This window comes from Papaver somniferum, chromosome 4, assembly GCF_003573695.1.
Source record: "Papaver somniferum cultivar HN1 chromosome 4, ASM357369v1, whole genome shotgun sequence".
NCBI lineage: Eukaryota > Viridiplantae > Streptophyta > Magnoliopsida > Ranunculales > Papaveraceae > Papaver > Papaver somniferum.
In genome coordinates this window covers 108,423,017-108,435,656 of record NC_039361.1, presented here as the reverse complement: position 1 = coordinate 108,435,656, position 12,640 = coordinate 108,423,017, and the positions used below count along the sequence as shown (strand labels likewise).

The window sequence follows — 12,640 nt, the reverse complement described above, 5'->3', positions numbered from 1 at the left end:
CTCCTCACATGATATGGCATAAACAACGTATCGATGATGGACTTTTGAGGCACCCGGCAGATTCTCAGAACTGGAAGAGCTTTGATCAGATGCACCCCACATTTGCAGCCGAGCCTCGTAATCTGAGACTTACATTAGCTACTGACGGGATGAATCCTTTCGGAAATATGACGAATCCTCATAGCACATGGCCAGTTGTTCTAATCAACAACAACTTACCACCATGGATGTGTACGAAAGATTCCAATTTCATTTTGTCTATGATAATTTCAGGACCCAAATCACCAGGAAATGATATTGATGTGTATCTGCAATTATTAATAGAGGAATTGAAGGATTTATGGGAGCGCGGTATTCGAATTTTTGATGCTTCAAAGAAAGAGTTCTTTCTATGTCGTGCAGCACTATTAGGTACTATTAACGATTTCCCTGCCCTAGCCATGCTTTCTGGATGGAGTACCAAGGGAAAATTTGCATGTCCGTGCTGCAATAATGACCCATGTTCACTTCGATTAAGCAATGGAGGTAACAGCGGAACTACTACTTATTTTGGATTACTTTCCTTTTATGCCCAACTCTTATCATTCTGTCCAAATGTTATTTGTAGGTAAGTGGTGTTACATGTTCCACCGTCGCTTCTTGCCCATGGATCATAGATGGCGTGATCACAAGGCAGCCTTCAATGGGAAAAAGGAGAAACGACCACCACCAAAGCTATTAAATGGGGCCGAAATACTTGAGCAGTTGGATCAGCTAGAGCAAGTTGAGTTTGGTAAGAACGCCAATCAACAAAGTCTAGTAGAAAAGATACCCTTTGATCACAATTGGAAGAAAATTAGCATTTTCCAGCTGGAATTACCCTACGTGAGTACGATTTTATTGTTCCACAGTCTAGATGTGATGCATTGAGAAGAATGTTTGTGATATTGTGATGGGGACCATATTGAAGGTCAATGGGAAGACAAAAGACAATATAAAAGCTCGATTGGACCTACAAAGGATGGGTATACGGAAGGACTTATGGGCGACGAGAACAGGGGATAAGTATAGGGTGCCAAACGCTTCATATGTGATGTCGAACAAGGAGAAGGATTCATTTTGTAAACTTTTGAGGGAAATTAAGGTTCCTGACGGGTACGCATCAAACATTTCTCGATGTGTGAACCTTAAAGAGCGGCGGCTTATTGGTCTAAAGAGTCACGATTGCCATGTTCTATTGGAACATTTGTTACCAATAGCAATTCGTGGAAATTTGCCAGATGATGTGTGTGAAGCAGTGACTGAGTTATGTATGTTTTTCAAAGTTCTGTGTGCTACTGTCCTTAATATGGCTGACTTAGACAAACTACAAGACAGTATTGCAATCACATTGTGCAAGTTAGAAAGGATATTCCCCCCATCTTTTTTGTTGTGATGATGCACTTGCCCATTCATCTAGTAGAACAAGCAAAGGTTGGTGGTCCGGTGCAGTATTGTTGGATGTATCCAATTGAGAGGTACGACTATATCAATGTCATTTTCCTTGGAAATTTTATCTTTTCTGTGATCTGATGGTATTTGTAAAGATTGTCTAAGTGATATCACAGATTTTAGCTATGGATGAATTTCCAAATGAGGCTTTATATATGTCATAGTTACACTGATATCAAAGATTGATCGACTTTCACTAGTTCATTTTGGTTACTGTCGATTTAGTTGAACTTTGTTTATGGGGTACACAATAGTTTTTCTATCCTATGTATCAGGTACTTGCGGAAGTTAAAGCGTTATGTGCGGAATAAAGCTCATCCTGAAGGCTCGATGGCGAAAGGGCAAATAATAGAAGAATCTCTCGTATTAATTGAGCGCCATATGAATAGTGTAGTTACGAAGTTTAATCAACTTGGTAGAAACGAGGATAACACTCGATTTCAGTCAGCAGTTAATAAGTTGTCTGTTTTCAGACAATCCGGTGAATTTCAAGGTAAGAAACGTGTGGCCTCGTTTTCAGAGGAAGAGTTCCAACAAATGAAATTGGCTGTTCTCAAGAATTGTGATGAAGTGCACCAATATGAGGAGTACGTGTTCTCTACTTGCTCTTTCTCCTTATGTACAGTGAATAATGCTAGATTGTGAGATTGTTTTCGTGCACATGTATTTGAATGATTTTCTTATGGCAATTTACAGAGAACACAAATCTATCTTGAAGGAACTAGCCACGCACATAGAAAACACACCGAAGAATTTCCTAGATGGTTTGAACGTAAAGTGAGTCTCAATTCAATACTATTAACATGCATGTTTTGTTCGCCACACAGGCTTCTTATGATTTCTGACTTCGGCGGGATTTTTTCTATAACAAACAGATTTACCAACTGCACAAAGAGACCAGTCAGGTGAGTGAAGAACTATTATCATTGGCCGGAGGTCCTTGCCGAGAAGCTCTGTCTTTCAACATTTACACGGTCAATGGGTACCGCTTTCAGACAAAACGTTGGGAGCAGGGAAGAACGACACAAAACGCTGGAGTATGTGTAACCATCGAGAAGGATTATTTTGGAGTGCTAACTGATATTATAGAGTTGAGGTATGTGGGTGGATTCCGTGTTGTTCTTTTCAAATGTGATTGGCGGGATGTAGATAGTGATAGGGGATGCAGGAAAGATAAACATGGAGTTGTTACTGCTGTTAATAGAACCGTAAGTTGTTGGCAAGATGAACCTTATGTGTTACCTTCTCAAGTATCACAAGTTATGTATGTGAATGAAGGAGAGGAGTCCCAGTGGCAGACAGTGATAAAACTAAAACCTCGGAACTATTATGATATGCCGGTGCGTGATATTAATACAGATTTGAGTCCTAGTGAAGCAGCACAGGATTTGTACTCGGCTTATTCTATGGAAGATGTACAACTTGAACCGCAGCAGGATGATGACGACAATTTTGTTTGGGATAGGTGTGATGTTCCGGAAGAAACCGTCACTTACGTTGCGCCAGAACAAGGACGAGGGAAAGCTGTCGATGAAGATGATGCTGATGTTGAAAGTGTTTATACTACTAGCGATGATGATGATTTGCTCGAATTTGAAGAGTCTGACAACGAGATGGACTGGGATTAATTTTAGTTGTTTGTTTTCTTTCATACTGCCGTGAAACTGTAAAAGAAGCTTAGCTTTGTAAATGAAATTGGTATCTTTTTTTTAATAAACAAAAGAAGACTGGTATCGTCAAAATCAAGCAAACAATTACTTATACTTCTTTGATCTGATGAAAAGAGAATTCCATTTGAAAAATGCTCATTACATTGGACCCATTTTCAAATCAATATCTGAGAAAAGAACAAGAAATTTAACAAACCAATACATTTAACAAACCAATACATTGGACCCATTAATTCAGAGACTTTGGTAACACAGATAATTAGGTACAATGAAATGTGGAAACCTATAAATCTCATATAATCTCTCTAATGAACGGGTAGTCGCTAAATTTAGTCGCTCAGATAGGTTTGACCAACCAAATACTTATTGAATCGCTGGTCATCCTAGCTCGAAGTAAGTAGCTACCAAACCTACAACGGCGGTTGCTATATTCTTAACGGGAAAAGAATTTTACCGACTAAACTACTCTATGTGGTCGCTCAAATTAGTGGATATATATTAATACCGAGCCGCTTGTTTGATGGTCGCAAGTTAAGTAGCTTGATCCTTGAAGCGACGAAAATTTTGGGTGCTTGCTAAGTTTTTAGTTGCTTAAGCCATGTTTTCTTGTAGTGAATGTTTTCAATTCGAAAAACACGTATTGGTTTAATAGCTTTGATCCCACCAAAAATACCAGTGCACAAAAATGTTATACATATGGAAACTGATAAGAGAATATTCAGCGTCGAAATGAACGATATTTTATCAAGATTTCTTAACCAGACAGTAGGTATGGAAATTAAGATGGCAGTGACTGTTAAGGTATGGGGTGTTGAAAAGTTTAACAATGAAATATGCAACTTAGATCCTTCTTTGTTTTAACCTTTTAAGTCAAAAAAAAAAGATTGGATCCTTCTAGCACTCGGGTTAAATTATCGTTCATGGAAATGGTAAAGGAAACGAGTGCCGTAAAAGACTCCAAATTTACAAAGATAAGAGATATCAATCGTCCTTTCTTCCCAAATGCGGAGTACCCAATGTCAGAGTAGTTTCGTAGATCAACTTTTGCAGCGAGACAAAGTCCTAATAGATGCGACGTATAGCCTCCTAGCACCCCCAATCCCAGTAAGAAAAATCCAGAAACCCATCCTCCATTTTGCAAAGCATATGCAGTAGATAACTGCCCAAGTCCTACGAAAAATAATCATCATAAATAAAACTTAATAAATCTCTAAGCAACACAAAGGGAAAAACTGTTAATGGATCCATGTGATCAAAAAAACATACTTACCAATGAGCAAACCCATCATGTTAATTGTAGTTACAAGAATGAGCTAGTACCCACGTTACCCGAGCTACTGGTATGATCAGAAACATCCATTAGTGATTCTTTCTTTTCTACTCGTATGTGCTTTGAAGATCGAACAAGTTTGATTATGATGGTTTCGGTTCTGATTTCTTTAGTTTTTTTTTTTTTTTTTTTTTTTGAGAGAGAGAGAGAGACTGAATAAATGATCAAAAAGATCCTTAAACCCTAAGAGAGAGAAATTTATATGAGGAGATTTATCGAAAAGAAGCAAATGTATCTAGTCGAAAGTGAGTCTCTCAAGAGATTAAGTGATAGATGGACCGATCCTTTATTGTTAGTGCGACCCATTTTACACACGCACAAGAGAAGTTTAGGTTCGGCATACGGATCTAAATACTTGAGAAGATTCAGTCTAATTATTCGGGAGACCAACCCTAAATTTCGTTATTTTTTAAGATTTTTGATTTTTGATTTTTTTTTAGATTTATAAGGATTTGAATATTGCTGGAGCATATATATTATCGATAAAATTAACTAAAAGAACGTACGTAATTAAATATTATCGATAAAATTAACTAAACCAACGTACGTAATTAAATCAAGCCATAAAGGCCAAGATTCTTAGAGAACAAAACCTGGAGAACGAAAAACACGCCAATATTCTAAAAATAAACAAAACTAGTGATAAAATTCCAAGGTGACCAATTTTGTATTACAAAAAATCCAGTCATATTATTTTTAATAAATTAAAACAGTTTCATTAAAAAGTGGCACAAAAACTCTAGGTCAAATAATAATGAGCAAATTTAGTTTTTTGTTACCCTTAAAAAAAAGCCAAACATACCCTTTTTAGCTCATCTTCTTCTTATTCTCTCCTTTCTTTTTTCTTCTTTCCTCCGTCTCCTTCTCCCCACCATCATTACCACCACCAGCAATAACAGATCTCCACGAACACCAGCAGCAACACCTCCGTGACCTCCACGAACACCTCTGTCTCTTTTCTATTGTTTTATTTTTCAGATCTATCACCAACAGTAGCCCCTCCACCACCAAACCAGCCGCTATGTCTAGATCTGTCACCAACAACACCTCTATTTCATCCACGAACACCTCCTTCTCTTTTTTTCTAGTTTTTTATTCAGATTTATCACCAACAGTAGCTTCGCCACCACCAAACCACCTGTTATGTCCAGATCCACCACCAATAACACCTCCGTCTCCTCCATTACACCATCATCACTACTTCAGCCTCCTCCTTCTATCATCTAAAACCACCAATACCTTCAAATCGGCCACCAACACCTCATCCTCCTTTTATCCTCTACAATCAACACACTACTTGCATATCCGACCTTATTCAATCCTCTACAACCACCAACACCACCAGCTTCTGGTGTATCATCACCAACAAATGATGATTCATCTTTATCGTCAAAATCAATATTTGTTGGGGAAATGACAGATTTATGTTGAAACCAAAATTGGTTTCATCAAATTCTGACAGTTTTGGTTGATGAAAAACAGTAAGCTTATGATGAAACCAAATTTGGTTTCATCATAAACTTGCCTATTTTCTATCATGAAACCAAATATTTTAATGATGAAAATTAAGTTTATGATGAAACCAAATTTTGGTTTCACCTGATTTTTGCCTAGTTTATTCGGCATGACTTTGGAAGACGTCGTGTTTGGTTTCATCATTGAAGTTATGTTGGTGAATGAAAAATATGTGGGAAAAATGATGAAACCTAATTAGGTTTCATAGTATTGTTTTTAATTTTGTTGAATATTGATCTCTATGAAACCAATTTTTGATGATGAGACACAGGTGGATTGTTTTTGTTGAAACTAGTTTTAGTGAAGAGGTAATGGTAGTGGTGGTTGTGGCAGCGATGGAGATGGTGCAGTTGATGGTGGTGGTAGGTATCATCTTATTGTGTTTCAGTTTTTGTTGAAAAAAATAATGAAACAGAAAAATTGATGAAACCAAATTTTGATTTCACCTGATCTTTTCCTATTTTATTCGAATTGACTTGGAAGTCGGTGTGTTTGGTTTCATCATTGAAGTTTTGTTGGTGAAATGACTATGTGGAAAAATGATGAAACCTAATTAGGTTTCATGGTATTTTTTCATTTTTGTTGAATATTGTCTCTGTGAAACCAGTTTTTGATGGTGATACACAGGTGGATATTTTTTTTTGTTGAAACTAGTTTTAGTTGAGGAGGTAATGGTAGTGGTGGTTGCGGTGATGGTGGTTGTGGCGGCGATGGGGGTGGTGCAGTTGACGGTGGTGGCAGGTTTCATCTTATTGTGTTACATTTTTTTCTTCTTTCTTCCTTCTCCTTTCTTTTATGATGCATCTAATTTTGGTGAAACCAATTTTGGTTTCTTCAATTTTTCTGTTTCATTATTTTTTTCTCATTTTGTTCAATATTATCAATGAAACTCATTTTTTGTGGCGGTGGCGGCTGTTGGTGGTGGTGGTGGTCGGCGATAATGGTGGTGTTTCTCAACAGCAGTGGTGGTCGTCTATGGCGGTGGTCTGTGGTGGTGGTCGGTGCGATGGTGGTGGTTGGAGGCGGTGGACGGTGGTGGTTGGAGGCGGTGGACGGTGGTGGTTGGCGGTGGCGGTGGCGAAGGTGCTTGGTGGTGGCGGCGGCGGTGGTCGGTGGTAGACGGAGGGTGGGAGGAGGTGGTGGTGGTGGTCAGTGGTGGTGGCACGGTGGTGGTGGTGCTGCTAGTGTTGTTGGTGGTGAGTTGTTTGTTGGTGGTGATAATACAATAAAATTGAAAGGTGGGGTTGATTTTTGTTTTTGTTGGGGTGATTTAAACTACTAAAAGGGTAATATAGAGAGATTATGTAAAATGGGGTTTTTGTGCACAATTTGTTTTGTTGGAGTTTTTATGCATGGATAGTGACACTTTTGAGATTATAACTCCGGGCCCGTAAAAATAAAAACAAATAGGAAAAAATAATATCATCTCTCAGGTAGCCACTTGCGGCGCTTCAAGAAAAAGTGCCAAGGTGCATAGTAATCCAAACCAGGTTGCCATGCTTCTACTTATCAACCACATTATCATCATCGGTGTCCGTTCTATTATGATCTCCAACATTGACGAAGTTTTAACCTAAAGCCCAGGTTGCCATGCATCTTCTTCGTATCCACCGCATCATCATCGATATAATATTTCGTCTTTGTATCAACCACATTGTCATCATCAGTGTCAGCTACGTTATTATGATCTCCAACATTGATGTAATCCTCCAAAGAAATAATGGACCCATTCTTTATAAATGCTTTTACCAATTCGACATATACGCTCCTCATGAATATACTGTATTCTTCCCATTCTTCTTTGGGGTATTCATTTATATTCCTTGCATCATCGACCTTCGGCAGACTAAGATCGATATAATTTTTGCAGGCAATTAATATGCTCTCCGCATGTTGGCGGAAATGCTGAACAACAAATTCTTCCAAATATTTTGGTGGCTTATTAAGAACGAACATCATCATTTGACAGTTTAGCATAAACATATCTTGGTCAAAAGTTAGATATTCCTTCTCCATCCAGTAGCCCCAATAGGTGGGCAAGACAAGGCGGCCCCTATAGGTGGGTGCAGGTTTGGAAGTAATACAAAATACTCGTAGCGACATTAATATTCCCAATATGCTATAAGTCATTGTTGGCAAACTACGGTTTAGAGGTATTAGTGGTCTAGGACAAACCTGACGACAGGGATTCAAACTAGGGTTTAAATGACCGGTAGAGTAGCGTCGAATAACTTTTGGGGGTGAATATATGGGTAATTGGAAGTGAATTGAATATCAAAAATAAATAAACCTTGGTGAAAAGGACTACCTGGTCGTCCAATAATTACGGCTGTTAGTAGATCTATTCTCTCCTCGTAAGCTCTAACGTAGATGAAACTAGGAAGGCTGTCTTTGAGTATGTTCCACTCTCTCATTATATAAGCAGTAGCTTTTGGGCTGAGCTGAACATGATTCGATAACAAACAGTGAGGATCACTAATAAGATCATGATGATTAGCATCAGTTGCGCTGATGATATCGAATTGCTTGAATTTCAATATCTCTGATTTTGCTATGGCATCTTCCTCCCCTTTTATGATGATTCTCCATCTAATAAAATCTCTAAGCAAACTTTTTTTTTTTTTTTGTAAGTAGCAGTGGATAAAAAAAAGACAAAGGTTATGTTTCTCAACTGTGAGAACAGAAGGAACTTCGAGAAGACTATATATATGTCGGCTGAATTACAAAACAGGAAGTATTGAGAAGCCTAAGACACACAAGATATTCCCAATATACAATTACGTACCAAAGATACATATGGTATGATACCACAAATAACTAATTCTAAATTAATTAAGAGAATAGGTAAATTGGGAGAATAATGTGTACAACCGTGGACTGCAAGTCAAGTTGTACATATGGAGTTAAAGGTTTCCGGCAAGCGGGTCATCTTGAACCGTTAGCTTGGGTCGCAAAAGAGCAAAACGATCTTTCGGAAGAGGTTTCGTAACTGTCAGCAATTTTAATTTTATGGGAATCTTTAGCCGAGGACTTTAAGAAGTTTGGGAGCCACGGCCACCTGATGACGAAGAAAATGATAGTCGACTATCTCTATATGCTTCGTCGGCGCATTAAGTATGGAATTTGCGGTGAATTAGCCACCTGACCACTACCTATATTGACTATATCCCTTTGGCAGCTAGAATATCTTGTATAGATATTTCTACTCGATAGTTTCTGCTTAATCTGACACACCCAAGTCATCACAATCCTCGTGTTTTTAGGGGCCACTCAAAATGATTCAGGGGCCAACAACAAAACAAAAAAGGTCATCCAAAGGGAAAATGTAGCCAGCCCTTATCTCGCGTAATTCGTAATGGTAAAATTATCCTTATATATTCGGAGGATATGATAACATTTTTATCCTCCGATTGCAATCGGAAGCCAAAATATTACCCAGACTTCCGATTGTAGTCGGTGCAGTATTAGAATGATTTCTGTTTCATTTTTTCCATTTCTTTTTCATTTTTGAGTTGTTAGAGTTATAGAGAAGAAGGTGAAGGAAAAAAGGGAAAACCCATTTTATCACTACAAAAATGGATGGATATGAAGAAGAAGGTGAGAATCATGGCGAAGAACAAAATGTTGAGGGTTCACAACCGTTTAGAGAAAACGATTTGGGGTATATGTTGAATGATCCAGACTTTTGTGGAGAGGAAAACCTAGACGACCCTTTCATGGAAAAAATGGAGAATCGCCTGATATTGAAGCTAACGATGCATGTAAAACACATGTATTGTGTTAAGAAACTCAAATACCCGATTTGCATGCATTTGTGTGCTTTTGTAAACAAGAAAAACCGATTATTGCATGCATTGAATGCCATGAACTACCCAGATTCGGTAGATAATTTCTCGAATAAACTTACGAATATAACACACTGAGTACCAAATATGTATATTCGGTAGTTCCAAGATAGTAGTTTACTGCCGAATATGAGAAAAAACCCCAAACTGGTTTTCCAAAAAAATCTTCATTCGGTAGTTATGTAGAGTTATTTACCCCAGAATGGCCCCAAAAACGAATTCCCCAAAAAATTTCAAAACTCAGTATTCTTATCCTTTACAATCGGTAATAGTTTAACATTATTTGACTGCCGAATATAACAGTGGCCTCAAAATAAAATTTCCGAAAACTTGAAAATCGGATGTTTATCGATTAAAGTTATCTCCCGGTTATTTATATTCGGCTGTTTTACTATATATTTTAGCTTCCGATTATATCAGTTTTTGCACTCAGTAAACTGTGTACATTCATTTGCATAAATCGGGTACTTTGGGTAACCGATAGGATTCCGAATATAGTATATTCGGGAGTTTTACTTATTTAATAACCTCCGATTATTGTATAATAATTTGTTGCTTTCATATGCAGGCCGTTGAAGAGTTTGTTGATGATTTCTATTTGAGGCCTTGGAACCACCTATAGCCATGGCATGGTTTGTTTTGAACTTGTATATTCGGAGGATAATTTTTGTAAAGTTCCGAATGTACGATGGCCCAAAAATCAGAATTTGGAAAAAATACTTTTCAAATTTTGCTTGAAATAATCGGAAGTTAAATTAGTTACCAAAACTTCCGAATATGGGTGTCTAACCTTCAATATTGGCCCTTGGAACCACCTGAGCCATGGCGTGGTTTGTTTTGAACTTGTATATTCGGAGGATAATTTTTTTGTAAAGTTCCGAATGTACGATGGCCCAAAAATCAGAATTTGGAAAAACTATACTTTTCAAATTTTGTCTTGAAATAATCGGAGTTAAATTAGTTACCAAAACTTCCGAATATGGGTGTCTAACCTTCTATATTGGCCCTTGGAACCACCTGGAGCCATGGTGGTTTGTTTTGAACTTGTAATATTCGGAGGATATTTTTTTGTAAAGTTCCGAATGTACGATGGCCCAAAAATCAGAATTTGGAAAAACTATACTTTTCAAATTTTGTCTTGAAATAATCGGAAGTTAATTAGTTACCAAAACTTCCGAATATACCACACAAATCATTGTCATTTGAACTTGTCTAACTTAGTTACCCAAACTTCCGAATGTACAACAAAATCATTGTCATTTATCTGCTCTTCTTTACTTTACGACCGTGACTACCTCCCAGTCCTGCACGACCACGGGTTTGAGCACCTTCAGTTGGAGCAGCTTCAGCGCTCGATGAAGCTCGAGTTCTTTTACCCGTCTTTGATACTGCCACCTTGGGCTGATGCCTCTTCGTGACTTTCTCCCCAAACTGGGCAGCATAATCTTCGTTATCCATATTATCAACTAGATCTCTAGCCTCTTTGATCTTCTCAGCTGGCATGGGATCTCCGCTCTTCAGCATGCAGTTAACATTTTGGAAACACGCTTGAACCTATTCACCTGTTTTTTATACGTAATGACATAACATCAAACGGTAATTACCTAAGATATAATATAAGAACACGCACCAGTCTATCATAACCAGCTGGTTTGTCTTTGATGATACAATTATAACTTGAACCCGCCGCAGTAGTGTTGGATTTGATTTCACGGATAACCAAAGGATGTGATACCTTGTTATACCAACTCATATAGTCTGGAGAATTTTCATCACCTCGGTGGTTCGTCTACCAGTGTCGATAATGAAGTCATTCCTCTTATCCCAGTTATCAAGAACAGTAGGTGGGCCTGTGTGAACAATCGTGAGATTATCACCACTAGAAGAGCACAACTCCAACTCCAATTTGTAGTAATCCCCCATTTTCTCCACAGGTTGATGTTGTATATACCCGTGTTGTCGCATCACCCTAGAGGGGTTATACATCACATATCCTGTGGGGTGCCACAATGGTCCAAAATAAAGGGACAAGTCCGACCGAACATTTATATGCCCACTGGCTCGATCTTCCTTGTATGGATCAAAGCATACGTCGAGGCCTTCAATTGGTCCAAAATCTCCCTCATGCGAATCAACTGCTGCTTTTGTCCTAGAACGGTTGTCTTCAAATATATACTTTGTTCCTCTAGGAGTACCTTTGCACCACCCCGGGTTCTCTCCGGCCAACTTCAGGATAGGGAAGTGGTCATAGATCCATGCCTATATACATAAGAAACCAAGTTTTAGTAAATAGATTGTGTATATTCGGTAGTAATTTCCAAACATATTTCCGATTATATATAATCGGAAAAAAAACTGAGTACCTATCCACCGAATACCAAACATTCGGAAATAGATGGATCATTTCCTACCGAATATGCGTCATTTGGAGTTCAGTAACCTATAGTTTTTCTGGCCTGTATATTCGGTTCTAATATCAAAAGAATATTTCCGATATATAATCGGAAAAAAATAAGTACCTAGCCACCGAATAACCAACATTCGGAAAAAATAGAATTCCTACCGAATATGCGTCATTTGGAGTTCAGTAACCTATAGCTTTTCTGGCCTGTATATTCGGTTCTAATATCAAAAGAATATTTCCGATTGTATATAATCGGAAAACAAAATAAGTACCTAACCACCGAATAACCAACATTCGGAAAAAGAGATCATTTCCTACCGAATATGCGTCATTTGGAGTTATGGATATGCATCATATGTATTGTCTACCGAATAACTATAGAGTGAGTTATAGAGTTAAAGAAAAA

At 38.0% G+C, this 12,640-nt stretch overlaps 1 protein-coding gene across 1 annotated transcript; it reads left to right on the top strand.

Annotated features, from left to right (window-relative positions):
- Nucleotides 1-931: 931 nt before the first annotated feature.
- On the top strand, nucleotides 932-3,098 carry LOC113272978. Its single transcript, XM_026522756.1, has 5 exons — nucleotides 932-1,289; nucleotides 1,379-1,496; nucleotides 1,746-2,040; nucleotides 2,167-2,247; nucleotides 2,346-3,098. The coding sequence occupies exons 1-5, from the start codon at nucleotides 932-934 to the stop codon at nucleotides 3,096-3,098; spliced, it is 1,605 nt and encodes a 534-aa protein (XP_026378541.1).
- The last annotated feature ends 9,542 nt before the right edge of the window (nucleotides 3,099-12,640 follow it).